The sequence below is a fragment of the Desmodus rotundus genome, chromosome 1 (genome assembly GCF_022682495.2).
Source record: "Desmodus rotundus isolate HL8 chromosome 1, HLdesRot8A.1, whole genome shotgun sequence".
NCBI classification, from domain to species: Eukaryota; Metazoa; Chordata; class Mammalia; order Chiroptera; family Phyllostomidae; genus Desmodus; species Desmodus rotundus.
Window position 1 is genome coordinate 35,584,771 of NC_071387.1, and position 25,641 is coordinate 35,610,411.

General features: G+C 40.1%; 1 protein-coding gene across 3 annotated transcripts in view; it reads right to left on the reverse strand.

Moving 5' to 3' along the window:
• Positions 1-25,641, reverse strand: part of NTRK2 (neurotrophic receptor tyrosine kinase 2) — a 319,382-nt gene that overhangs the window by 116,607 nt on the left and 177,134 nt on the right. For all 3 annotated transcript variants that reach the window (XM_053923455.2, XM_053923458.2, XM_053923456.2), the window contains exon 14: positions 22,471-22,659. In XM_053923455.2, coding sequence (XP_053779430.1) covers positions 22,471-22,659 — 189 coding nt within the window. The remainder of the gene's footprint in view (positions 1-22,470; positions 22,660-25,641) is intronic.

Sequence of the window (25,641 nt, forward strand, 5' to 3'; positions counted from 1 at the left end):
GCTCTTGGCTGATAAGTCCAGTAGATTCCCAGCCAGCAACAACCTGTCATGAGCAAGAGACCATTTTGGACGATCTAGTGTCCAAACCAACAGAGTATAATGTAGAACATCACCTGGTCAATCCAGAGAATTGTGAAAAAATAATACACTGTTCTTGTTTTAAGCTGCTGAGTTTTGGGGTAGTTTGTTACACAGAATTAGATAACCAAAGCACATGTTTAAAATAAAATTTTTGATTTCGAAGAAATTTAACAATGGAAGAAGGCATTTAGAGTTACACCCCGAGACCTCGATCTACCAGTCAGTCAGGGTACTTCAGTGACATGACTGAGAAGCATTTCCTTAGAATATAATTCAAAAGAAGATAATCCCCCAGATTCAGATATAATTTCTAGTTGTATATGATTAAGAGGAGCTTGTGTCCTAAGCCTTTGTTAGGTGATCAGGGCTAAGCATTTTTTTAATCAGGCCTGTTTATACCAAGGTGATTGCTAATGGGATCATTTTAAGGCATTAAGTAAGTAGGGACATCGTTTATAACTGGCACCCTCCTCCAGATCTCTTAATTATTTTTCTCTCAGATTCCTGCTTCTGTAACTAGGAGACTCCATTCATTTGGCCACATGTAACTGACCCTAGAAAGTGGGAAAAGATCAGTAAAGTCTGGTCGATGTCTGCTCTACCCAGGACAACCTAAAGCTAAGACTAAGAAACAAGCCCTCACTCTAGCAGTTCATCAAACAGTCCCTTCCTAGCAAGACCCTCAGCACCTCCCTGACAGATTAAAATCTCTCAGTTAACATAATGAATAATTATGAGTAATTATTCAGTACCTGTCTCATGAGGATGATAAGGGTCGCAATTATTACTATTGATCAGTCACATCCATGGACCCACTATTACCCAGCACCAGATCCAGAGTATTTGAGAACTTGGTATGACCCAAGGCAAGGCAGAGAAGGAAAGGGGTAGGAGGACAAGACTCACACCCACTGAGTACCATGAGCCAGGCATGATGCTAGATGTGTTATATGCATTGAAAATCACTGAAGATGCAGAAGAACTGAGAAAGTGGGCATTGTTGTTCTCACTGTATGCATACGGCGATGATGTGGGCCAAGTATTTAGCACAGCAGCTAGCCCTTAATAAGTGCCTCTAGAGAGTAGCCATTAGTATTTTTATTGTGTTGTTAATGTCATTCAACAGAATGGAAACTGAGGCTGATTGAGGTTAGGGTCACACAGGAGCACCAGTGTGGGGCCAGGATTAAAGTTCAAGTCTGTTTGATGTCACTGTCTCTGTATTAGTAATAATGATTATGTTGTAAAAGTAATTGTCAATTGTTCCCCCCTTCATGATGACTGAAAAAGTTGTATCCTTAGAATATGACAACCAACAATACATTAAAGTTATATAAAATTTCACATATAAAAACATTTTGGGGTCCTGATTAAAGCATCGAGGGTGTTTTAGAATTGCAAGGAGGGAAAAATGTTTTAGAAGGGCCATTTGAGAAAGTCATTGTTGTCAACAAGTGAAGAGAGTTGGCCAACAGATAAAAGCAGAACTTCTCAGGGACCTAAACCAAAGCAGATTCTATAACCTGTAATTTGTCCTGATAATGGACTCAACCTTCCGCTGTTACGGGTTGAAATGGGTGTCTGGGGTCAGGTCAACCTCACAGTGCGTGGAGAACTTTAAGAACTGAGCCCAACCCCTAGGGATTTCCATGGCGTTGATGGTCAGGTGCTCAGTGACGAGTGGTGGAAGCAAAAGACTTCAGGTGGCCGGGAGGCCGGGGAATGTGGGTTTGTGTCTTGTCTGTCAATTTCTACCTAGACTGCAAATCTTACTTAAACTCTCCAAATCGTACTTTCTTCATCCATTAGAAATTGCCTGAATGTGAACTTTAGCCAAGATAATGTACGTGGAAATACTTAGCTCTGGTAAGTCTCAAAAAAAAATTTTCCTTTCCCCTTCCTTTTCCAGAACAAGTTGAGTTCTGTCAATGTTCAGCACTAACCTCTGAACCCAAGAATAACATTTTCCTCTGCCTTTTTTGTCCTGGCTGACTTCTGTTTGCCTTATTAACTACTTGGAAAGTAATGAGGCTGGATTCGTTTTGTTTTCTGTTCTACTCTGTGGTTTGTCAAAATGCCATGTACCTTTAAAAAAAAAGGGTTTGTTACTCCTTGTGAAATTTATTTAAATCTTAAACAAATAGGACACAGAACAAGATCATGTGTCCCTCTTGTTCCCCATAATATCGAGAAAATAATTTATGACCTCAAGTAACACTAACAAATAATTTTTTCCTTAAGGAAAAATAAGTGAACACAGCCTTTCTGTAGTTTCCCAACTTAGATTTTTCTAACAGGGCCCAAGCCAGAAAGCTGAAATCTATATAACAAAGCAAAATTGAGAATGGATGCTGACATCTTGCTGGAGATGGTTACCTCACGCTGCTACAGGGAGCGACTGGCGATGGCCAGGAAGAAAAACAGTACTTTGGACCACACTCTGGACTCGCACTTGTGTATCATTGATGTATGTCGTCTTGCCGTGTGACGAATGCTTAGTACAGCTTACAGTCAAGTTCCAGAGAGGCTGCCACTTTTGTTTTTGGACACTAAATCATTTTCTTCTTGAACCCCATATCATTTGGCTCCAAGGCCTTTTCCAGTTGTCATAAATGATGCTGGAGTATCGTTTTTTAATTCCTTTGACAGCAGGAAAGCATTGCCTCCTGGGGGCACTTAACTAGTTACTTGATGATGAATAGGTCTTGAGGCCTTTGGCAGCTGTTAGCCAGATTCACACCACCAGGGGAGAGTGGGGGGTGATGGAAGATAACCTCAAGTGAATCCTTAAGCATTCCTTTGCTTTGAAAGCTGACCTAGGCGAAGTGCCTGGCTTAAGGGGATGAGAAGAAAATGAGCAACACACACTTGATTACAAAATATCAGTTTGGGCCTTTGCAAGATTTTGTAATAATCTCTTCCACTTCTTGAAATATGATCAATTCTTCCAAAATAAAATGCATGAAGAAGTTCCTTCTTTCTCCCTTCCTTCCTTTTTCTTTTCTTTTTTTTTAAATGAGCTGCATACTTTTCCTCTAAGCAACAGAGTCCAAGCCCATACGGAATCTTTATCTTTTGTCCATACTCGTTTCACCCTTAAATAGTTTGGCAGAAACTGATAGCTCCTGCCTTCCATTAAGGCAGTCAAGAAAAAATGCTTACCAGGATTTACTCCCTCATCAGCCTGACTAATCATACTCATTCACTGTTCCTTTCATACAGAGATTTAAATTCTGACTCTCAAAAACACACACCACCCAAGAGACATCTGCGTCCTGGCTTGCTCTGTCTCCTTCTTCTCAACCCAGGGAAAAATACTCAGTGGCCCAGAAAACACCAGCTAAGCGAAATCTAGAAGTGAGAACTGATTGGTTTCAAGCTAGTGAAGGGTCAAGTCAAGGAGAAGGTGTTGAAATAAAAGTAATGGGAAGCTAGTAGGATAAAAAAGACAGAAAAGGATCTTCTCATTCAACACATTCAGGGAGAGTATTCAGCCGACAGAGTCCAGTGACAAGCCTCAGATGCCTCTGCACGGGGACAGAACAAAAAGATACCGTGTGCACATGTTACCAGGGCAACGCTGGTCTGAAACAGTGTGAGGTATTCAGTTGGAGCAGGAGCTCCGGGGATAGCAGGGGCACTAGGCTGGACTTGAACACAAGCCTAGGCACTGCTCAGGTAGTGATTACATCTCCCCAAACCACCAAAAGGTGGGCATTAAAGAGGTTAGGGGACCAATAGCTCTGTGCACTTGGGAAGCAACTTCTCATGGGTCCATGGTCCAAACTGAAATTTCACCTTCAAAGGAAAATATGGGGATATAAGTTCAAATTCATAAAATGTAATAATCTTAACTTTCTCTCTGGAAATGTCTTTGCATGAAACTTTTTTAGCTGAGTCCACAGCAAATTCTTTCTATAGGTCACATATATCTATAAAAGCATATGGTGTCAATGCAAAGAGCTAAAATCCCATTTCTTTATCTACAGTGTTCTGAGTTCTCTGAAGATGTCCTCTTTCTGTATAATTAATCTGTTGGCAAACACAATGTCAAAAAAGCACAGCATCTTCAAGATTGCTGTTGGAAAACCATATTGAATACTTCATTTAAATAAACCGCACAGGAAATAGGTCCTCCTGATACCCTGTCCTTCTGAAGTTGCCCAAGCTAACTCTGTTTCCTGCTCAGCTTAGGCCCTTCACGTGTGCTGGGCATAATGCTTCTTGGGATTATTAAAAGAAAAAGAAAAAAGAAAAGAAAACTTCTACTACAAGTTCATTTCGCATACTCGATTTATTACAGTACAATGAACACTAAATGTGGTTCACATTTAAATCATGTCTTTAATGTAAAGAGCTAGAGCTTCTAAAATTGTGTGTGCAATAGCCATTTTTCAAGAAGCTGTTTAATAGCTGGAGATCATGTTTCAGGGTCTCGACCTCACTATTTAGAACTTGATCCCCTTTCAGTGTTTGTTACTTGAACCTCATTTTCAAGGGATCATCAGAAAACAGGCTTCTGGTCTTTTAGGTTTCCAGTTAGTAAAGCCATATATAAAATGCTAAATAATTTCTGATAAACGGGCTTAATTAGATCGTAGATTTTGGAATTGAATAGTTTGAAGGGGTCTCAGTGATCATGTCTACGTGAGAGAGTTATCAATTACTAGCTAGTCCAGGAAACACTTTGCAGGTCAGACAACACACTACTTCTTTCTGCCGCCCTAGGCTAACTACGAAGCTCGCGGACAGCCTTTTCCCACTAGTTTCCTGGCCTCTCCACCACATCCAGTGTATGTCACTCCTTGTATGTTTGGCTTGGGCTTTATCTTTTATGTCTAACATTTTGAGAACACACCTCAACTCTGAGAAATACAAACAACAGTGCAATTGCAAAATACCTTATTTGCCCTCAAATATATTAAATAAAGGAAATATTTAAAATTGCCATTGCTGGCACCATACACATTATCATTAGTGTTAAGCATCCATGATAAACTGTGTTTCACAAATTGCTCAAGCATCATAAGCATTATGAGAAGGCCATAGTTTAGTAAACACTGAAAATTGTATTTTTCCCAGTGGTTGTAGTGCAAGACAATAAACTCCCAACAAGTGGCAGCAGAAATGCAAATTCAGTTTTGCACGAGATTCACAAAGACCGTTGTGCCAGTGGAGACACAGCCTCCATCTAGACAAAAGGAAAAAATCCCTCATGCTTAGTAAATGTGTGTAATTAGGAAAATATGAAGAACAGCTAGCTAATCATTGATATTATATGCATGTCTCTATCTCTAATCTCACTTTTTTAAAAAGTCTAGTTGAAAGTTGAACCTTGCTCTTCTAGGTTTCAAGTTTCATTTTTCAAAGGGGCTACTGATAATGGTAAAAGTGGAAGGCACCCCAATCAGGTCCAAAAATTTACTAATTCTTCCTTAAATTTTTGCTTTCTACCAAGTGGCATGCCAGGGTTTTAATTTATAAGAGCAAATTTTATTATACAAATAAGCAGACACTGTCTGGGAGACAAAATTGAAGCAGCTCTGATAGTTTTATTAATTTATTTGATTTACTTCTGGTTTCTGTTACCCAATCTTATTTATGTCAAAGTAAGTTGAAGCAGACTTCATTATGCAGTGAAATGCAATTTGAACACTTTTTATTGGGACATGGTGATTCAATCATTTCTCTCCTTAAATCCCATTATCTCTCCTTACATTATTTTGTACAGATCAAATCGCATAAGGTGAAATTCCAAAAGAAACAGGAATTTGTGAGGAGGGATGAAATAATATCCCAGTGATTCCTTACACTATGAATACTAAGTTATACAACAGTTAACATTATTACCATTTTGCAATGTGATAGCATATTTTCTCTTAAGAAAATTAACTGAATTAGTGAACTTGACTTTTTAAAGTAAACTTTTGAGGCAACTGTAGTTCCTAATCATTTCAATATAGGATGATCAGAAGTATTGAGCCTAATCTGTCCCAGTTTGGGCATTTCTGCATTTTGTTGGTTATGTGGATTACAAAATTTACCAAATCACTGCCAGATCTTTTCCTCTTGAAATAGTGGAGTTTTTGAGTTTTTGCATCTTAGTAACTTTATGAGGTGTTTGTGAAAAAATAAATAAGCAGAGATTCCTCTCATTTGCCATTTATCTGCTTTGTGTCAGGTATAGGGTTAGTACGCAGGACAATCCTCAGTCCATAAATGCATCTAGTTACCAGGTGACTGTTTAGAAACAGGAGTCATTTTCTCTTGGAGACACTGCACCTGTGCTTAGGATGACAAGACTATACCTTAAATGCCTTTTAAACCTCCGTGCTATACTATATTCTCCCAATCACAATTCCCATTCCCTAACCCACCAGGAGTAAGAGATTTCCATGTTTAGAGACTGGTAAGAGCTCTAAGCTGACCAGAGAGGGCAGCCAAATATCAGCAAGGGTGAGAGAATCAGGTGAAACTCAGCAGCAACAAAGGTGTGAGCCAGCCCCTAGGGCACTTGCCTCCTCATCTCACCCAGATTCACGGTCTCTCCAGAGGAGAACCTCACACAGCGGGTCTGGCCTACAGCAACATCTCCAAACTCTAACATGCCTCAGAGTCATCTGAGGCTTTTGTAACCATGCAGGTTCTCTGGTCTGTCCTCTAGCAACTCAAATTTGATGGATAATGGTTGGAATGCAGTGATTTGATTCTTACAAAGCATATCTAGTCATTATCTCTGTCTCTCATACACACAGCAACAACAACAGTAACAATAACAACAAGGACCACACAGTGAGGATTGCAGGTCCAAACGCCTTTGCTTGCTGGAAACTGCAAATCGCTGCCTAGCTAGCTAGAGGATGCCGGGTACACAGTAAGCAGGGACAGGTCTACTCCAGCAGTGGTGTCCCCCAGCTTTGGTGGGTACTTGAGAAGAAAAAGCTTGGGCAAAGCCTCTAACAAAAGGCTACCCCCTGGCTCTCCCATCACCTCCCGAAGCCATGTGGCTGCCTTTGGGTAGCTCTGTATCAAAGACGAGGTCCTGAGATCCTGGTCTTCACCATTTGAATCATTCTTCACTGTGCTATAATAGGTTATTTAGAACATAAAAAAGTACTTTTTTCATAGTATAGGAGGGAATTTCAGGATTTAAACTGTGGGCAAAATCAGAAAGTTTCAGATATATTATCTCTTCAGTTAAATTAGCTATATTTCCAATGTAAACCGCTTCAAATCCTTTGTGGACCAATGTGTGTATGTTTGGGGAAAGCATGAAACACTGGCTCAATGGCTAGACAGAGGCAAAGATATGGGCACTAAAGTATGTGCTTAAGAAAAAAGACTGGAGTCACATTGCCTAGGTTCAAATCCTGGCTCTTCTACCCATTAGCTTCATGGCCTTGGGCAAGTTTCTAAATTTTTCTTATTTTCTTAAACTTTGCAACAATACCTATTACAAAGAGCACAATACAAAACAAAAAGCATTGGCATACCTGAAACCCAATTTACAAAAATTAAATGAGAGAAATATATGTAAGCACACTGTACAGTGGCTGACATGTATTAACTGTATAATAAGTATTCATTATCATTGTATTAGAGATAAAATTAAACCTTAGTTGGTAACATTCATTAATCAAGTTTTTAGCTTTCTAAGCCAGCTTTTACTGTTAGATTAGGCAGCATAAATTTAGGGAGGTCAAGGCCTTGATTCACATGAAACTTGCTTATTAGTCTCAGGAAGGAGTCACCTGACACACCTAAATGTGTTGGTCCTGAAACCTCCCTGTGTCTTACCAATAACTTCCTGGGTTTCTTTTTGACAACAACGCTCCCTGGTCATCTTCCCAAGCTGCCCTTCTTGGTCCCTGAGCCTTGAGTCTCCTCAGTAAGTGCTGTTTTGAGTCCCCAAGGTTACACTCTGTTGTAGTTTTCCAGAATTATTCTTCTCGTTTTCACATCCCTACTCTTTGCAGTCTCCTTCCAGAAGCATTTACATGCCTATCTTATTGCCAATTCTCCACAAAGTCACTCTTGGAACTTCAATATCAGGCCTCCAAAAGAAATTATCCTTTCATAATACAAAGCAAGAAGCATTGGCATAGCTGAAATCCAGTTTACAAAAACAGTCAGAATTCTTAAAACATCAACAACTTGGGAGGTGAAAGGGTAACACCCTCCCCCCCCACACACACACACAAGCTTTAAACCCAACAGTGAACAGACATGGCCAAAGGGATAAATAGCATGTAATTCAAATGGAAATGTTGCCTAGCTTCTGCCCCTCCCACGATCAGTGAAGAATTTAACGTATTAGCCATGTCCAATGCTCAGTGAAGTTGAGGTGTCTTTTCCCCCTAAAGCTATAGTAATATTACAAGTACAGTAAACACAAGTGTCCATTCATTTGTTCATTCAGTTATTTATAACATGTTTTTCGTACACCTACGGTGTTCTGTGTATTGTTTTAGGAGCTGAATGTCCAAAGTGTGTTTGTCCATTGAACAGCCCATGAATGGGAACTCAGAAAATTGTCAATGAGTATTTCCATCTGTGATTTTCAATGACTGCATTCAAAGACTATTGCCACTGAATTCTCGGGTAAGACGCGGCTTCCTGATGATGCCCATTCATCAGCCAATGGACACATATGCTTATATGTGCTGACTCTAATCTGAACTTTCATCCCCAGCCCTTCTACCCTGCCCCATCCTGGAGTCCATTATTAAAGGTTTCAGATAGTCTTCTTAGTCAGAGATTTGCTTTATTTCATTTCTTTGGGAAAACTTTACATATTGGCACATAAACCTCGGTACATGCCAAAACACACACAACCCCCACTCCGAGGGACACAAAGGACTCATCGAATTCTCTCTTTGGAAATAATTCCACCCTTTTCTCTAAAGTCTCATTCCAGTTAGTCTTTCCAAGCTGCTCTTGGGCTACATCTCCCCAAACCCCAAAGGGCTGCCCAAGTCCTGCAGCTTTGTGCTAATATGTGCTTGGGGCTTCAGAAGGCCTGGAAATCTCTAATAAACAACATGTTGATTGTATCATTCATTATTTGTCATGATGGACTTTGGCCTTCAATTGAATTATTCATACTCTAATGTACTCTAGTCTTTTCTAAGTTATGAAGATAATTAAGAGAATCAACATTCAGTCAGAAAAGAATTTGTTCATTTTGGCTAACCGTACCATTCTAATTCATCTGCATACATCAAGCCTAATGAAGACTTGTTATGTGGCATTTGGGGTAAATAAGTACATGTTACTCTACTAATTAAAAGACTAGTATGAGGTACGAGTCCTACATATCAATATGTGTAAGCTTATGCACCTGTGATAAAGTAAGTGCTTAAAATATAAGCTCCTTGATGTCCCCTGACCTTATGAAGGTCCCGATGCCCGCTCTTCCTGTGGAAGAAATGCCATTTATCAATGTCGACTCATGTTTTTCAAAAGACTCCCTAAAGGTTAAAGATCTACAAGGATTTTGACCCCTTTTAATTAGTCAGTTTGGAAACACGGACCTTTGCATGGAAAATAAAAGAATGAGTCAAAGAGGGTGAGCCTGAAGAGTGACTTGTCTGTTCTACATGATGTTCACACACGGCCGGCATCCAAATTGGTTGCTGGTGGAATGACTGGCGAGCAGGCATTATTGGCTCTGCGTCCCCTTGGCCTCCAGGAACCGGGTGACTCAGGCAGGTGTGGTGAGTGCCTCAACCTTCATTCACATCGTTGCCTAAAAAAACTCAGTAAATGTGTGCACCTCAGATTTCTCTTAAAATACTCAGCGCTGTTTGAATTCTGTCTTTGGACAGATGGATGTCAAGTTCCCCTAGGAAATGGGATGGGACAATCTCAGAGTAGTAAAGGCATTCAGGAAGGGTTAGAAATCTATGGTATCAAATGCTGTACCTAAGATTTCCTCAAATAAAACAAAAAAGGCAAACTTTTCAGAATTGGTGGGGGTGGGGCGGGGAAGCGGAATTTTACAGGATTTTAATTAGCAAAATACAAATGTCTAATCACTATGTTGTATACCTAAAACAAAAATAATATTTTATGTCCACTGTAATTGAAAAATAAACTTAAAAACACAAAGTTAAAAAAATAAATTAAAATGAGGGTTGATTATTCATGATTACTGAGCATTTCTGTTAATACCTTCATTAAGAAAACCTCATGACTGCCCCAGTGGGCTCCGTGCCAACCCCGGTCCTGGGTCAGCCGACCAATCACTGGTTCCTTTCTTGTCCAATAATAAGTTCACTGCCCGCCATCTGGCATTCTCCAGCTTTTATGTTTGAAGGTTAATACACTCAGCATACCTTGATAAACCCACATGAAAGGTGCAATACGAACACTACTATTCCTCTTGCAGAGTTAGAAAATTGCTAGATATTATTTTTTGAAAAGGTCAGCAGTAGCAGATGGCTACAAAGAGCCCAAGACTTCAGGAGGCTGATCTGGGCCTGAACAGAAACTTTCCCGCATGTTGGGGTATAATGTAGGTTTATTTTTCCTCCTAGCCTCTCTGAGCCTCAGTTTTCCCAGCTTCAAAACAGAGTAATAATAACCATCTTCCAGCACTAATAAGGATTAATTTTTTTAAATATGAAGATAGAACTCGTGGGGCCTGGTGCATACAAGGCGTTGGATATTGGTTGTGAAGGTTCTAAAGGTTGGATATTGGTTGTGAAGGCTACTGATAAGTTCTAAAGGATGCACGCAGAACAAAGGGTGCTTCCGACATTAAGAAACAGGCTGAGTCAGAATCAAGTACTTAGAAATCTCTATTACATTTCTCATTTGGTAAGTGTGATACTAAAGCTGCAAGTACAGGAAAATAAAGCAAAACCTAATGAATTTTTATAAAAGAATTTCACTTTTATTAGTTTATCCAATTTTTTTTCAACATCATTTCTCAAATTTAGTGAGAAGGTCCTCTGACCATCCTTGCTTTTTTACCTTTTTAAAAAAATCTTAGATTAAATTTCAACTGTGCCATCTTTGTAGCTGTTACATTGTAAACAGCACAAAAAATTGATGAAAGTCTTCTGGTACTTGAAAACTATTATCTTCCTCTCTAAAGAACTATCTCATGTCATTGACAAGTGATTAAAGTTCTGATATATGTCTTTGTTGTGTCATTCATATTGGATTTTGTACTCATTCATCAATGATGTCATGATGTGGGCAACTCCTTTACTGAATCAGATTGTAATCATGCACTTATTTGAAGTCCGATTTTGTCAAACTATGGTTGGATTGCAGCCACAGGTTGGATGCAGAGACAAGAGTTCAGCAAAAATCAACTTAAAGCGTCCTGGGATAATCAGCTGACTATATGAGATTTATAATAAAATGTGTTGCGTATATCAATATTACTTGTAAGTTGTTAGCTATACATCTTTTATGTCAGTAAAATTTAAAATGAACTTTTTCACCTGCAAATAAAATCTTTCTCTTTCCCTCTCTCTCTCTCTCTGTCTCTCTCTGCAACCATGTTTATTTCCTCCCTCTGCAGAGTTACATTTAAAACTGCAGTGGGAAGATGAGAATGCATGTCTTTGCAGATATTTCAACAAGTTGCATAGGATGCTTCATGCTATAGGAGGTGCTGAGGCTGGCTGAGCAAAAGGGAGCCAGGGGAATGTATCTCCAGGCACAGACGGGGTGGGGTGAAGGAGCACAATTAAGCCAGGAATGCAGGAAGGGAGGGAAGACTGAAGGCTCAGGAGTCCAGTAGCCAATGTATACAAAACAGAACTTTGCAATGACTAGAGGTTTACAAAATCTAGGCCATCAGAAGCCTGTGTCCAGGGCTTGGCTAAGGTCAGGGGAGTGAGGTTCATGCCTTGTACACAAAATTTAAGGGAACACACAAAATTCAGTAATCAAGATGAATGACATTTTAAGGAAATATTTTCAAAAATAAAAATTAATGCAAACATCTATGGTGAAAATATTAAAATTTTAAATAAATATAGGCTCTGAACCTGTCAGGGGTCAGGACACACTTACTTTATCCCAGCCCTGTCAGATCCTGTCTTCATGTAAAATTTTGCTCTTTTCTTCATAGATTGCTTTTGCATTAATTTTTGTACTTTAAAATACTGCATTAAAATATTATTTATCTTGATTTCTGAGATTCTTGGTGTCCCCCTTCCCTTAAGTCCTACACCCTAAGGAAGGGCCTCACCCACCTTACCCTAGTCCTGGCCCTGCTTGGGGGCCGAGGGGCCTGTGTAAAAGCCAAGGGAAGCTGCTTGGGAGCCAAAAGGGAACAAATGGGGACAACTTCTAGAGGGTGTTTGTGGTGCTTTTAGAAATCCCAACACTGAGTGATAGTCTCAAGTGTGTAAGAATAATTAGGAGGTGACAAAAGTAGGCAGTGGAGACCACGGATCTGACACTATTGTCTTTATTGGTATACGTGTTTGTCTCTGAAGGATAAACTACATCACAAATTCCAATACAACAGATCTTATTTTCACGAACATGTCTGCATAATAAAGAATTCCAAGCTCCAATGATCACATTGATATGTGTGGACAAGTCCTGGAGTTTCCGAACATAGTAAAAGAATGCAAGTCATGTTGTAGGTCCACTCTCTTGCATCAAATATGAGAGAGGAAATAAAGTTTAGCAATGTGCAGCCGTCCACAGAGGCCTCTCTCTACCCCCCTCCCCCTTAGATCATGGTGCAGCATCAGAGGGCAGAACCTCCATCAGAGGGCAGAACCACTGAGACCAGCACTGCAAGGCAGCAGACAGGCCCAGCAGTAAGGCTGGTTGCCCGTTGCCCATAGTGGAAGGAAAGCAGAGAGACCTCTCAGAGAGAATCCCTGTAACACCCAGACTGCACACCCAGCAGTGGAGGGGTCTCTTTGGGGAACATCATCCATACCCACCCACAGAAGTCCCCCTTTTCAAAAGTGGGCAGAGGATGTGGGAACCTCATGAATTCACCCACAACCCAATAACCCATCTCATAGCTTGGCCCATACACAGAAGCATGGCACTCGATAATGTGGATCTCTTTTAAGAGAACAAAAGAGAGCACTGGGATGTTCACGCCAGTGACTGTACCCATGTATCAGCTATCAGACCCCAGTCTAGCCAACACCCATTTTAATTAAAACTTGGGGTGTAATGTGCAGGAAATAGCAGAGAGTACACATCATCCCACAGGAGAAGCAGGATTTAAGAAGTGGGTGATAAGCTTACCCCTTTTTCTACTTGGCCATTGGCTCCCTCTCCAAAGCTGGGGAGTTAAGGAATCAAAGGTAGAGTCCCCACCACCAATATCTTACTAAGAAAATGAGCGCTTTCCTCTTCAAAAACCAATGTTGATAAAGGACTAGGTAGGGCTCAAGGAAAACTAAAACCTTATGTGTAACTAGAGGAATTTTATCATCAATTCAAAACAAAGGCTTTTAAGAGGGAAGAAACACCCTAAAAGTAACAGCACTTGGGAAAGAAGAAAATGGCCCTCACTAAAATAAGGGTCAAGCAGCGATATGGATTCATAATTGCTTCTGTGGGTATCAGGAAACAGCACTAATGGAACTAGGAACCAGGAAGAAATGTGATCACCAGCATCATGGTTCCTGAACCTTCACAGGCAGAGAAAAGGGGGGAGGATGGCAGAACGAGTTGAACAGAGGAACTGATATTTATGGTTTAGGATAGAGAAGTGAGACCCAGTTAGTCCAGCAGATTGGGGTGCTCTATTAATAGAAGGGAAGAATATGGGTTCTGTCCCTGGATCACCAGTTCATTTCTCTCTGTTCTTTAGCAACAGACTGAAGGTCAACTCATTTGCAAAAGTAAACTCTTTTCAGGAGCAAGGGTGGGAATGAGTACTGGGCATGAGAGTATAAATGAATCTGAAGCTCCATCACTTTTGCAGGAAAATAAGCCAGGTGGCTGGTCAGTGGTGCCAACTCTGCTTATTTTACAAGCAGACATATCATGTAGCCTCCTGCAGTAAAGACATTCCCTAACGTGGAGACTAGCTCTTTTCATATAATTAGAGAGTGTAGGATTTTACCCTGCCCCCTCCATATCAACCACTCTGTTGGAACATTAGGAGTATGGCACTCGGTCTAAATGCCGTCATTATCTAATAACGAGCTTGGGTTCCACTTTAATGGACCCAGAAGGTCAATGGCACGATTAAATAAATGTGCTAAATAATAACAACAGGATAAAAAGAATGCTGGTATCTACATATATGCATAGCTTAGACAATAATCATAAGAATAATATAAAAACTAGGCATCAGATTACTGGTTTCTTTCTAGAATTCTTCCCCCCCAACCCTTTGTTTCAAAATTATACAAATCTAATCGCTTATAAATCATAGGAATCTATCTGTTCGGAGCTCATTTTTAGAATCTGTCAACTGTGATATTATTGTGCAAAATACCAACACTGGCATACTACTGGACAGTATTACTGAGAGGTCTCCTTGCCAGGAATCCAGTTTAGGCCTAGATGCCTAAGACATCAGAAAAAAACTAGAGATTATTGAGTAGCTGACTCCATCAAGATTAGGCAAGTTTCAATGTCTAAAGGGAGATTCCAAGTCATCAGAGGTCCTTGCATAGCCCAGGGATCCAAGTGGAAGAAAGACATTTCTGAATAGTGGGAAACATATTAGATATAACCAGCCTGGCCCTTTAAGATACAGTACACTGAGCTCCATGAAAAGAGCTGGCTAGCCAGAGTGAAGAACTGGGAGACAGAAAGTGGCCAGCTGCTTCCCTTGAGCAGTTATCTACATTTGGAGTCATCAAGAGTGTCGACCCTAAACCAGGACTCTCAGCATGTATTGGCAGAACAGGGAGCCCCTTACTTCCTGAGTCTTCCCAGCCCACAACCCAGGCCTCATCCCCTCTATCATGCTCACCATGTGTGAACAGAGCTCCTACGGATTTAGGACCACTCTAGACCAGACCTGACATGGCCAGTCCAGCCCCCCAGCTCTGTCTTAACCCTGGGACCATGAAGCGAGCATGAAATCTAAAACTGGCAATAATACATCCACTACGAATTTTCCAGCACAGTCCAGCCAAGATGAACCATTGCTATAGAAATATGAACAAAGCCCAGTCCGAATAAAGGCTGGGGCACAGATGGGTAGACTTCATATCACAGGAGATTAAAGGGACATTTGCAAGACTAGAAAGCTATATAAACAAATGATATTGTCTGCAGTTATGTCTGTTAGAATTACAGGAGAGTTTTTATTTCATCTTCCTTATGTTTTCCAAATTTCCTACTACAATCAATAGTATTTAATTTTTATTTTAAAGCATCTCATTTTGGGGCCATAAAAACCTAATTCTGTCTCATTGGCAGAAACCATCAGGTCTCTACCAACTCGGGTGACCAGGCAGCCATTGTGGTTTGCCTAGGAATGTCCTGGTTTTAAAATTGAAAGTTTTACATCCTAGGAACCTCCTCAGTCTGGGTGGGCACTGAACTACTGACATTCCCTTTTCCTATAGGCCACAAATACTGCTTTTTCATTCAGAAACACGAAGCATTTTCTCAGAGGAAGGGATCAGGCCAGACAGAGGGCAGCATAGACTCAGCACCACTGTGGGCTCCCCTCAGAAGGCAGCTCTTGCTCCCACTGAGAGAGTGAGCCTGAGGAGCCAGATTGCCTTTGTGTGTGGCTATCAGGTGGAACTAATTAGCTTTCTCCAGGTTTTTCTTGTCCATGGTATGGAGCAAATTCGTCTTATCTGCCTTTCAAGAGAAGAAACAACTACCAAGAAAAAAAACACTAAAGTAGAAAAACAAACAAACAAACAAAAACCAACTACAATATCAGTGAGGATACGGGGCAGCAAGACTGTGCCTTGCTAAGGAGAGATGGCATGATGAGTAATTTGAGAAGAAGGCAACCATGGTGGGTTACCCTCCCCCACTGGCAGAATTAGTAAAGAGAGAGAAAATGCACTTTCCAAGGAGAAAATCTGCATGTGTTACAACAGCCACCATTGAGGATTGAGTGTCACATCCAAGAGAAACTCCCATTGTGCCATCTCAACTTAACCATAGGGAACACTCAATTGTTCAAGGCATCTGGGTAGCAGGAGCTTCTTCCCAACACAGAGGCTCCTCTGGATTTGTGTTTGCTGAGCTGGCCCTGGTCCACAATCTGCTGGCACATGCAAGAGTGACCAACTGGAAACCAAAATGGGGGTGTGACTTGATTGAATTTATCCTGCTGGTACCCACTCTCCAGTGAGCTGGGCCTTAGGAAACACCCAGAACAAACACATGCTGGCATGCTTCCAGCACAGCACTGATGACTTGGTGAAACTGGGCTGAAACATTTGATGTGCGGGGGCTACATAATTCCATCTTGGCTGGCCGGTGATGTGGAAGTAAAACAGCTTTCCGAATATCACTATGAGGGTCTCCTTGACCTAAATCCATACTCGTTTTCCTTTTCAGCTCTTACCTGTGGGATAGAAGTGTTTTCTCTATCAATCTAGGTATCCTATAATTGGGTGGTATTTCATTTTTGAAAACAAATAATAACACCCAGTGGTCAAATGCTAATAAAGTGGTATCTCTTCTTTTACCTTTTGCAAATTTGATTGAAATTGGTTTGCTAACAAATCTTCACCTCAGTGGAGTTTATAACATGACTTACATTGTAAGTGTAATTATACAGCATGTATTCATTTCCTTTCTTCCAGAAAACTCAAGTTGCTTTTTAAAGCATTATTTGATAGCTTCTTAACATCTCCTGGAGTTGAAAAGAGAATATAATATCAAGCTGTTACAGCTAGCGATGGGGGACTATGGCACCAGGAGGGAGAGAGAATTGAACTGGGACCTACAGAATTTGAGCAACGTGCCATGAAGACCCCCAAGGGATGAACTGTCAAGCCAGTGAGCCATAAACAAAGCAATTTCTAAGGATCTTAAAATAACTGCATTCTCTCTGTCCTAACACTCAGTGCTGGGCAGAATGGACTTAGCTTATTTTCAAAGTGCAGGCCATGGCCTTCAAAGGGATATAAACAGTTCCCAAAGCAGCTGTTATTTGGCCAATTAAATGCTTAGAAGAAAATATATTTTTGAAAGATGAAATTAAGAGGCAAAGGACAGAGATAAGTGCTAAAGCAATGGTTTCTACATGTTTTTAAATCCTACCCCTGACCATCAAAACACACCATAGGCACAGAGCGCACTCGAGTTTGGATATATAACCACAGGTAACTCTCTGTGTTTTCATCTAATGAGCTCCTGGGGCTGTCGACATAATTTAGAATTTTTGCTCATACGTACTCAAAGTAACATTGCAAATGTGTTCAAAACCTCTGCAATTCTGTGAAAAATATCACCTCCTTTCCCTCCCCTTGTTGGTAACAAAATGAGGGTGTAGGTATGACAGTTAAGGGGAACAGGAGGTGCCCTGTGTGATCTTTTCTACTACTGTTAAAGCACTCCCTCCATTTATTAGATTTATTTCCTTATTCTTAGCTGGTCTATGAACCTGTGCTTATGTACATAATTGGATAATAAGCATGTAACCAATAGAAAAACACATGTGTGCACACATACCACATACACATACACCACATGAACTATAATAACTGGAGAAGTATGGCACATTCTGCAGGAAAGCAGTAAAGATCCACTTCATTGGAAATGGGATCGAAGAGGGGGAAAGTCACAATTCTTTATATGCATCTGCCCCAGGGAGTTACTCAGCCTAGATATCCATAGAGGGCATGCTCAGTGAGAACACACACAGTACATATTTAGAGACAATTCTCATTTAATGTAGGCCCTGGGCCTAGGACCCAGGCTAATTTACAAGGCTTTTCTAGGAAAGACACGGTTTTAGGAGTGACAGTAGGTCTATGGCATTTGCTTTTCCTGCAGGGGAAGCTATAACACATTCCCATCCTTCAAGAGAACCCAAGATTGATGACCTGGGGGTTTTGCTGGTTAGTGTTTTTTTATTTCCTCCTTTTTTTAATTTTTTTATTTTTTCAGCTCCCTTTGTACCCTGCCTGGCAAAAATGTTCTCAGCAGTCAAGGAGAGAATAGCAGCACAGCTGCCCTTGAGCCGAGTCTGTAAATCCTAGTGGGAAACTACCCCGTTCTGTCAGATGGTGTAGTTTTCAGACACGTCTATACAGACTAGTTGAATTAAAGACCAACTCCAGACTTGATGTTGCTGAGCTCCTCAGCTCCATCTTGCCATCCTGATTGATCGAGGAGATGGGTCTATAGTTAAAGTGGCATAGCACTTTGAGGGTTTAGTCATTAGAGCACACTGCTTTCTCTTTGGAAGGTAACTTCTTGCTTGGCTAGGTTATGGAAGCTAAGGAGTGACGTCAAGATGTTGTCTGGCCAGAATTTGCAGATAACCATAGAACTCTTCTCCTCCATCAGGCATGGATTTAGCCTCCTTTAGTTCCTGCAGTGACACAGGAGCCTCCAAATACCAAATTATTATCAGGCGGTCTTGGGGGAACCTCTGGGCCCTGCAATAAAGTAGACAGACTTGCTATTGGAAAGCGCTCAGGAGCAATTCAGCCCTGTTCAGATTGCTCTAAAATCCTGCAAACCATCTCTAGACTTGGTAAATGAAAACCTGACATAGCTCCTGATAGTAAAAAATGAATTCTGGGGATATAATGTATTAACATCCTTCACTTAAATGATCTTACATATCATTTTAAAAAGTGTGGTTTTGCCCTTGTTTTTTAATTTGTTTTTTGTTTTGTTTTGAAAGCAGAGTTACATAAGTTTGGAGGTTGAGTGATTTTTGAAAAGCCACTTCTGAGCATTGTCTGTAAAATAAAATAATCTGACTCAATCTGGTGGTATTTATTGTTGCCACCCTGTGTTTTAAATCTTGGGAAATTCACATAAAATATTTTAATAAATGCCTGTTCTCACTAGAAAAATTAGAGTATCTAGTAATACCTGGCCCTGTTTCAGCACAGCCATCAAAATGCCATATCATATTTCTGATCTGGCCTGCTTCTCATATTGACCTGCATAATCTTGTAGGTAATTGGGACTTAGGACCCTGGCTCTAAGCTATCCTATTTCAGTGCATTGTAATTATAGGATGATATCTTTAACCATTGGCCTCTCCGACAATACCCCCTGAAGGCAAGGAACACTCCTGCTGTCCTTATCACCAAATCTGCAGTTCCTAGCTCTGTAGAAGTATTATGGGTAGTCCATAAATATTTAATGAATTGAACTTTGCTACATTAGATTCTTACAATTCAGTAAAATAAAACTGAGACAACTCTTTCTTAGTGAGATCGCACAGCTATTTAAAAGACCACATCTGTGGGTAGCCAGGAAGATTTAGGAAAGCGAGGCGAATATGCTGGCTTGTGGCCCAGGCCTCTGATAGGTGTAGGTAGGTGGTGTACTGTTCATGTGACATTCTGCTTTAAGCATGGGGGAAAAGTTGTAAACCTTTTCTGAGATGGTCTTAAATTTGTTTTCCAGATGTAACCTATCCAACTTCTTGAAGATCCCTTCTCTAAAGGTTCTTTAGAGGTTAGTTGTAAAAATATTCAATGGGAATCACTTAATTAAAAGATAATCTCCCAAAGCTGTATGGGCCTATAGCAACGGATCTCTCTGTATGTAAGGTTTATGCATTTTAAAATATTTTAATTTCTTAACAACTACAGTTAGGATGTTCAAAGATTGGATTTTTTGTGAAAAAATTATTCTTACTAAAATTGTTATCTAAATCTGTTTAAATTGGCTAATATATTATTGAAAATATGTCTAACAAATAAACTATTAGGTAGGCAAGTTTAATAGGAATAAAGCCAATGAAAAAGGCTATGGCCATCTTTACATGTTACAAGTCTGTTAGTAATTAATGTTTCAGTAATATATATCCACATCTGGTCAACATCTGGCCAACATCAAAAGTACCTATGTCTCATGCTATGAAGGACTAATTCAGCAGGTATAGTGTCTGCTCTCCAGGAGCTTACAGTCTGACATAAACAAGACTACAGAAACGCACACATGAGAGTGGTCATACTCTCAACCAAAGGCAACAGATTCATTGAAAATAAAGGGAAAAATTAGGGGGTAAAGAATAACATTTAAGAAAGGTTAAAGGTAAGGAGAGAAGTAAATTGCTTCTTCGTTCTCATTTTTTTAAAAAATCATTCATGGAAGATATATGATTGTAAATGTTCTTCAAATCATGAAAGAGTATATGACTTGAAGCCTAGAAGAAAAAAATCTCGCCTACTATAGGATACTGAGTGACTGAAAATACTGAGCTGAGTAAGGATGGCTGGGTGAAGGGTGCTGGCCAACTGCCCAAGGAAGAAACCATCAAATGGAGAACCAACGGTCTGGATCCCTCTGGTAGAGGACAGAAGCTGAGGGAGGCTGCAGGTCTCCCCAACACTCTTGCAATTCCTTCTAAGTGCAGGTGGTATAGAGTGACTAGGCCACAAAACCAAGACTCCCCCAAAACAATAAAAATGTCTAATTTGAAACCTTTATAAAAATCTCCATGTATTCTAGGTTAAGGAAATGACCTGTGGAAAGTTTCTTGTGAGACTCCTAAGGGAAGAAAGCACTTCTAGATAGAACCACAGACTTAGCATCCACATAGTCCACTTTCTTCTACAGGATCTCATTCATTTGTTTGTTTACTTGCTTTCTTGCTCATTTACTTATTTTATCATATTGGACTTGTTGAGCTGATGCTTTCTACTTGATTATTCAGCTTTACGTTTCTTCCCTCGACAAAGGAGAGCAAATTCTTGAGGACAGGTTGATTTTAGTCAACCTCAATTATAATACAGCCTCAGGCTTACTGAAGTACATTATACAGCCCGATACTGGTGGTGACAGGACAGTGAAAGTACTCTGTTCCTAGGGAGAATGATCAAAATGATGCAGATTCTCCCATCATAATAGCTGAGTAAGCTATTAATAATATTGAGTAAGACTGAGTAATATTGAATAAGGCCTGCTTTGCCTTACTCAATATTTGACTGCTCTGCATGCAGGGTATTTCAAAGACCTTTGGAGGATGCTTATCTCTACGAAGAATACACATTTTTAAGAAATGCCTCCACATATCCTGTTCACATCTTAATGACAAGGTTAGAATGAAAAATACCTTGATTTCAATTAATACATTTTATTTTGAGAAGCTCAATAGTCTTCATATCTGCTCTTTTATTTATCTTGTCATATTACATATTCAACTGAAATCTATAGTGGGGTCCAGTCTCACATACTACAAACTAATAATTCTGTTCTTCCTAACAACTAAACTCAAATCCACTATGATAATATCTTGAGGTAAACTTGAATAAATAGGAGGAAATAACATGTGTTTCCTCCTATGTGAACCAATCCGATAGTCATTACTAAGCCTCCTTATCCCATGAAGAGTCTCAGTAAAAAGTAAGTCCCCAAATGCTAACCTTGTAACAGTTCTACCTTACTTCTGAGGCAGTGCAGGACAACAGCATTTAAGATGGGGTGAAAATATGCAAATAAACATAAGGTACCCATTACTCAGTGCCAGAGAACCCCGGGATATTGGCTACCTAATGTTCTACCTTCATAGCTCCTTATTCATATGTGAGGGAAGTCCTGGAGTTCCAATGGCATAAAGCCTATTTGTCCATTGTGATTTTATTTTTTGTTGTCCTTAAGGTTGTGCTCCATTTTTTATATCGGAGCAATGGCTCCAAAAAAAAAAAAATAGAATAAGAGTCTCTGAAAAAAATTTCCAGCTTTTGATAGAGGCTAATAGGTTAATTTGGTTCTGAAAAATATATCAGCATACGTAACATGTTCTTTGCTATCATGGCATCAAAACAAGTTTCATGCTGAGAACTACCACTAAACAAAGAACACAGAACTACCAGAATTGATACCACCTGTGCACAACATAGCACTTCCTGACTACCTACAGTGTACATTTTAATGATTTTCAATAAACCAAATTTAAATCCCACCAATTGCTTGTCTTTCAGTAACTGATATATGCGCATTCTAATGATATTTCTGGTTTCTTTCTCTATCTTTTTCAAGATAAGCAGGTCTTGATTCCAACTTCATGTTGACAAATGGTTTTTGGAAAATGGATCACAAGAGAAGCCAGTAACTGCCCACAGTTCCAAGCCCAGCAGAAGACACACCCTGAGAATTCCATAAGCAACAAACTAAAGAATCTATTCCATGGTCCCAAAGCCCCAAGAATCCTGACATTTCACTGCCCTCCTCCCTTGAGTCAACCTTGTCAAGGACTCTGATAAGCATGCTTATAGATACAGCTATGCAGCAAATGGGCCAATAAGTATAAACAGCTGTACTTACATGTATCTGGCTTGAGCTGACTGTTGGTGATGCCAAAGTACTGGGGATTTTCAATGACAGGGATCTTGGTCATTCCAATTATGACGGCATCAGGGCCGCCTTCTGAAGATGATGGGGTATTACTCCCATTGGAGATGTGGTGAAGTGGGCTGGCAGAGTCGTCATCATTGCTGATAACTGAAGCTGGGCCTGGAGTTGGGAAAAATACACACTGCTCTGTAACGTTTTAATGTCTTTGTAACTCACATACATAACATTCACCCATTTAAAATGTACAATTCACAGAGTTTTAGTATATTCACAGAGTCATGCAACCATCAATATAATCTTATTTTAGGACATTTTCATCATTTCAAATAGCTGTCATTCTCCATTCTTCCCACTCCCAGCCCTAAGCATCCATGAATTTACTTTCTATCTCTATGGATTTATCTATTCTGAAAATATCATATAAGTGAAATCATAATGCATGATCTTTTGGGACTGACTTTTTTCACTTAGTATATTTTAGGTTCATTCATGTTGTAGCATGTGCCACTATTTTATTCCTTTTTATTGCCAAATAATATTTCATTTTACAGATATATCACATTTTGTTGAGCCGTTCATCAACTGATGAACATTTGGGTTGTTTCAACTTTTGGGCTATAATGAATAATGTTGCTATGAGGATTCGCGTACAAGATTTTGTGTAGACATACATTTTTTTATTTTAGGGGGTGGACTAGCTCGGTCATATGGTAGCTCTCTGTTTAACTTTTTGAAGAACTGCCAAACTGTTTCCCAAAGTGGCAGCATCATTTTATATTCCCACCAGCAATGTGTGAGTGTTCCAATTTCTGTATTTCCTTCTTCTGTAATTCAATATGCAGTCTTCCTCTCTGTTCTCTGAACATCTTTAGAACACTTGCTCATTGAAACTCCCAGCATCAATCTAAGATCCTGATGTACTAGAAGCTTGAAGATCTGAGTTTCTTTCTCTATTCTTTGGATAAGACACTTACTTTCTTTTCACCTCTGCATCCACTTACATTTCTAAAATGCTATCTACTTGTTATTTTATGAGGCTTCTGATATGAGAACGCGTTGTGAACCTAAGTGTGCTTCATGAGTATGAATCGCTATGGTGTTACTAAATGAACTTACAACTGGTAGACTAGAATTACATCGGACTGTGACTTACTCTGTTCCTCTCTATGTTCTGTCCATAGCTGCACCACTTTTGCCTATAAGCTAATGGCTCAATCCCATGGTAATTTACCTGCTTTGCCTTTAGCCATAATATTATTTATTTACAGACTCATTCCATGGATGTCATTATCCTAAAGCAATAGCCATAGAATTTTTCATATAAGAGGTTAACTTTCTAGTCCTTTCTCAAGAATGCATATGCCCATAAATATGGCCTAGTGTCTTTTGTCTAGACCATTTATCCATTCACCACTAAACTCATACTGTTGCAACCAAAAGTAGGTTCACAAAGAAAAAGGTCTGTATGAAAGCTTCAAAACAATTAAGATCTTGGTGGCTCATGGTGATCACTCATACATGAAAAGTGGACAAAGCTCCCTAGATATATATTAACGACGTGTTTATGCAGTGTACTGCATGGGTACGGGGTCCCACAGAGAGCAACCACTAGCTGGCCAGGACCATGAGCATCAGCCAAGAGGGAGTTAGGAAGGAAAGGATAATGAGGAAAGACAAAGGGAAGGCCGTGACAAGGCAGAATCGAGTAGACAGCCAAGGTAAATGTGTACCGGGGAAAGGAAAGTCTGAATCACTATTTCCTGAGCAAGAGAACGTGTGTTCATCCAGGCCCCAGGACACATGTTTCAGCACCTCCATCCATTCTTGATCTCTTCCCTCAGACTTAACTATTTCAATGAGATGCACCCCGATTCTAACAACAAAAGCTTTTGTGTCATACACTTGTAACTCCCCTCTGAAATATCATAGTAATCCATCTCCCAGTTCAAGATCTGTTTTCCCCTCATATGTGGATGATCGCAGCATGTAGTGATAACAACTGGACATTCTCCAGCTAGCTGAATCTTAAACAAACTATGAAGGAGGCAGCCAACTGCTATTATAGGTAATGTTTTAAAGCATTCTCTCAAGGGGATGTGCATTTAAGAGGCCTTTAATGATACACCCTGGCTTAATTCTGCAAACAAGTCCTCACACAGCCAATTTAGAAGTCACAGAACACTCAAAGCAAAGGCAATCTCCCCAGTTGTGCTCGTCTTGTGCCGAGATCACTGGCATTAGCAAAGAGAGGAAATTCTGCCAAGAATAAAGACAAGTTCTTTCTAATATCCTTAACCATCTCTGTTTTATGATTTGCTTCCTGGCAGGCCTGGATCACCCAGAGCTTAAACCCAGAGATGGAAAATAGAAATGTGTTGTGCTAAGGGTTCTGCCTCTTGTCAATAAAACCTCCCCCTGCTGGCTCCCTTATTCTGTTCTTGGTGCAGCTGCCCCTCTGTTGGGGTTACCCAGGTAGGCTACTGCCTGAACTTGCTAAGCAGTCAAGGCCACACATTTCTCAACAGATTCCAGGCTACACATTTACACTCAGAAATACAGGAATTGTCATGCTCAAACACCCCACATGCTGTCAGGAGGCCAGCGATACTTGCTCCTGGAGCCCCTGCAATAATTACAAACATTCTGATCCTGATCCCAGTTGCTTTCATCTCTGATTCTTCCAGCCCAAGTTAGAATAAGACTATCAACATTCCCATAGCATTTTGTCATTTCAGAGAAGGTTGATACCTAGAAGACAACATTGAGATTCTTCCAGGAATCTGGGCTCTGAATCATCTGCCACAGACACAGCAGGGCTCTAACTTAAAGAGTTCAATTGAGAGGCTTGCTCTTTGCTTCTCTGCCTCCATGAAAAGACACCCTTTCCTTCCCCTGGCCTCTCACATTAAAACCCCAGACTCTGAGGTAACAGATCTAAAGAAAGTGAGCTCTCTTTTAGGGGTTGGGGCAGGGGGTGAATTTTTAAGCATAGGAGTGATATAAAGGACGAGAGGTAATTTTTCAAAAGCCTTTACACTTTGCCAGAAGGTTGCTGTTGACAAATCTGACCAACATACAAACCTCAACCATTTATCAGTTGGAATATTAATTCCAGTGCTGTTTTCTTCATTATTGATGCTC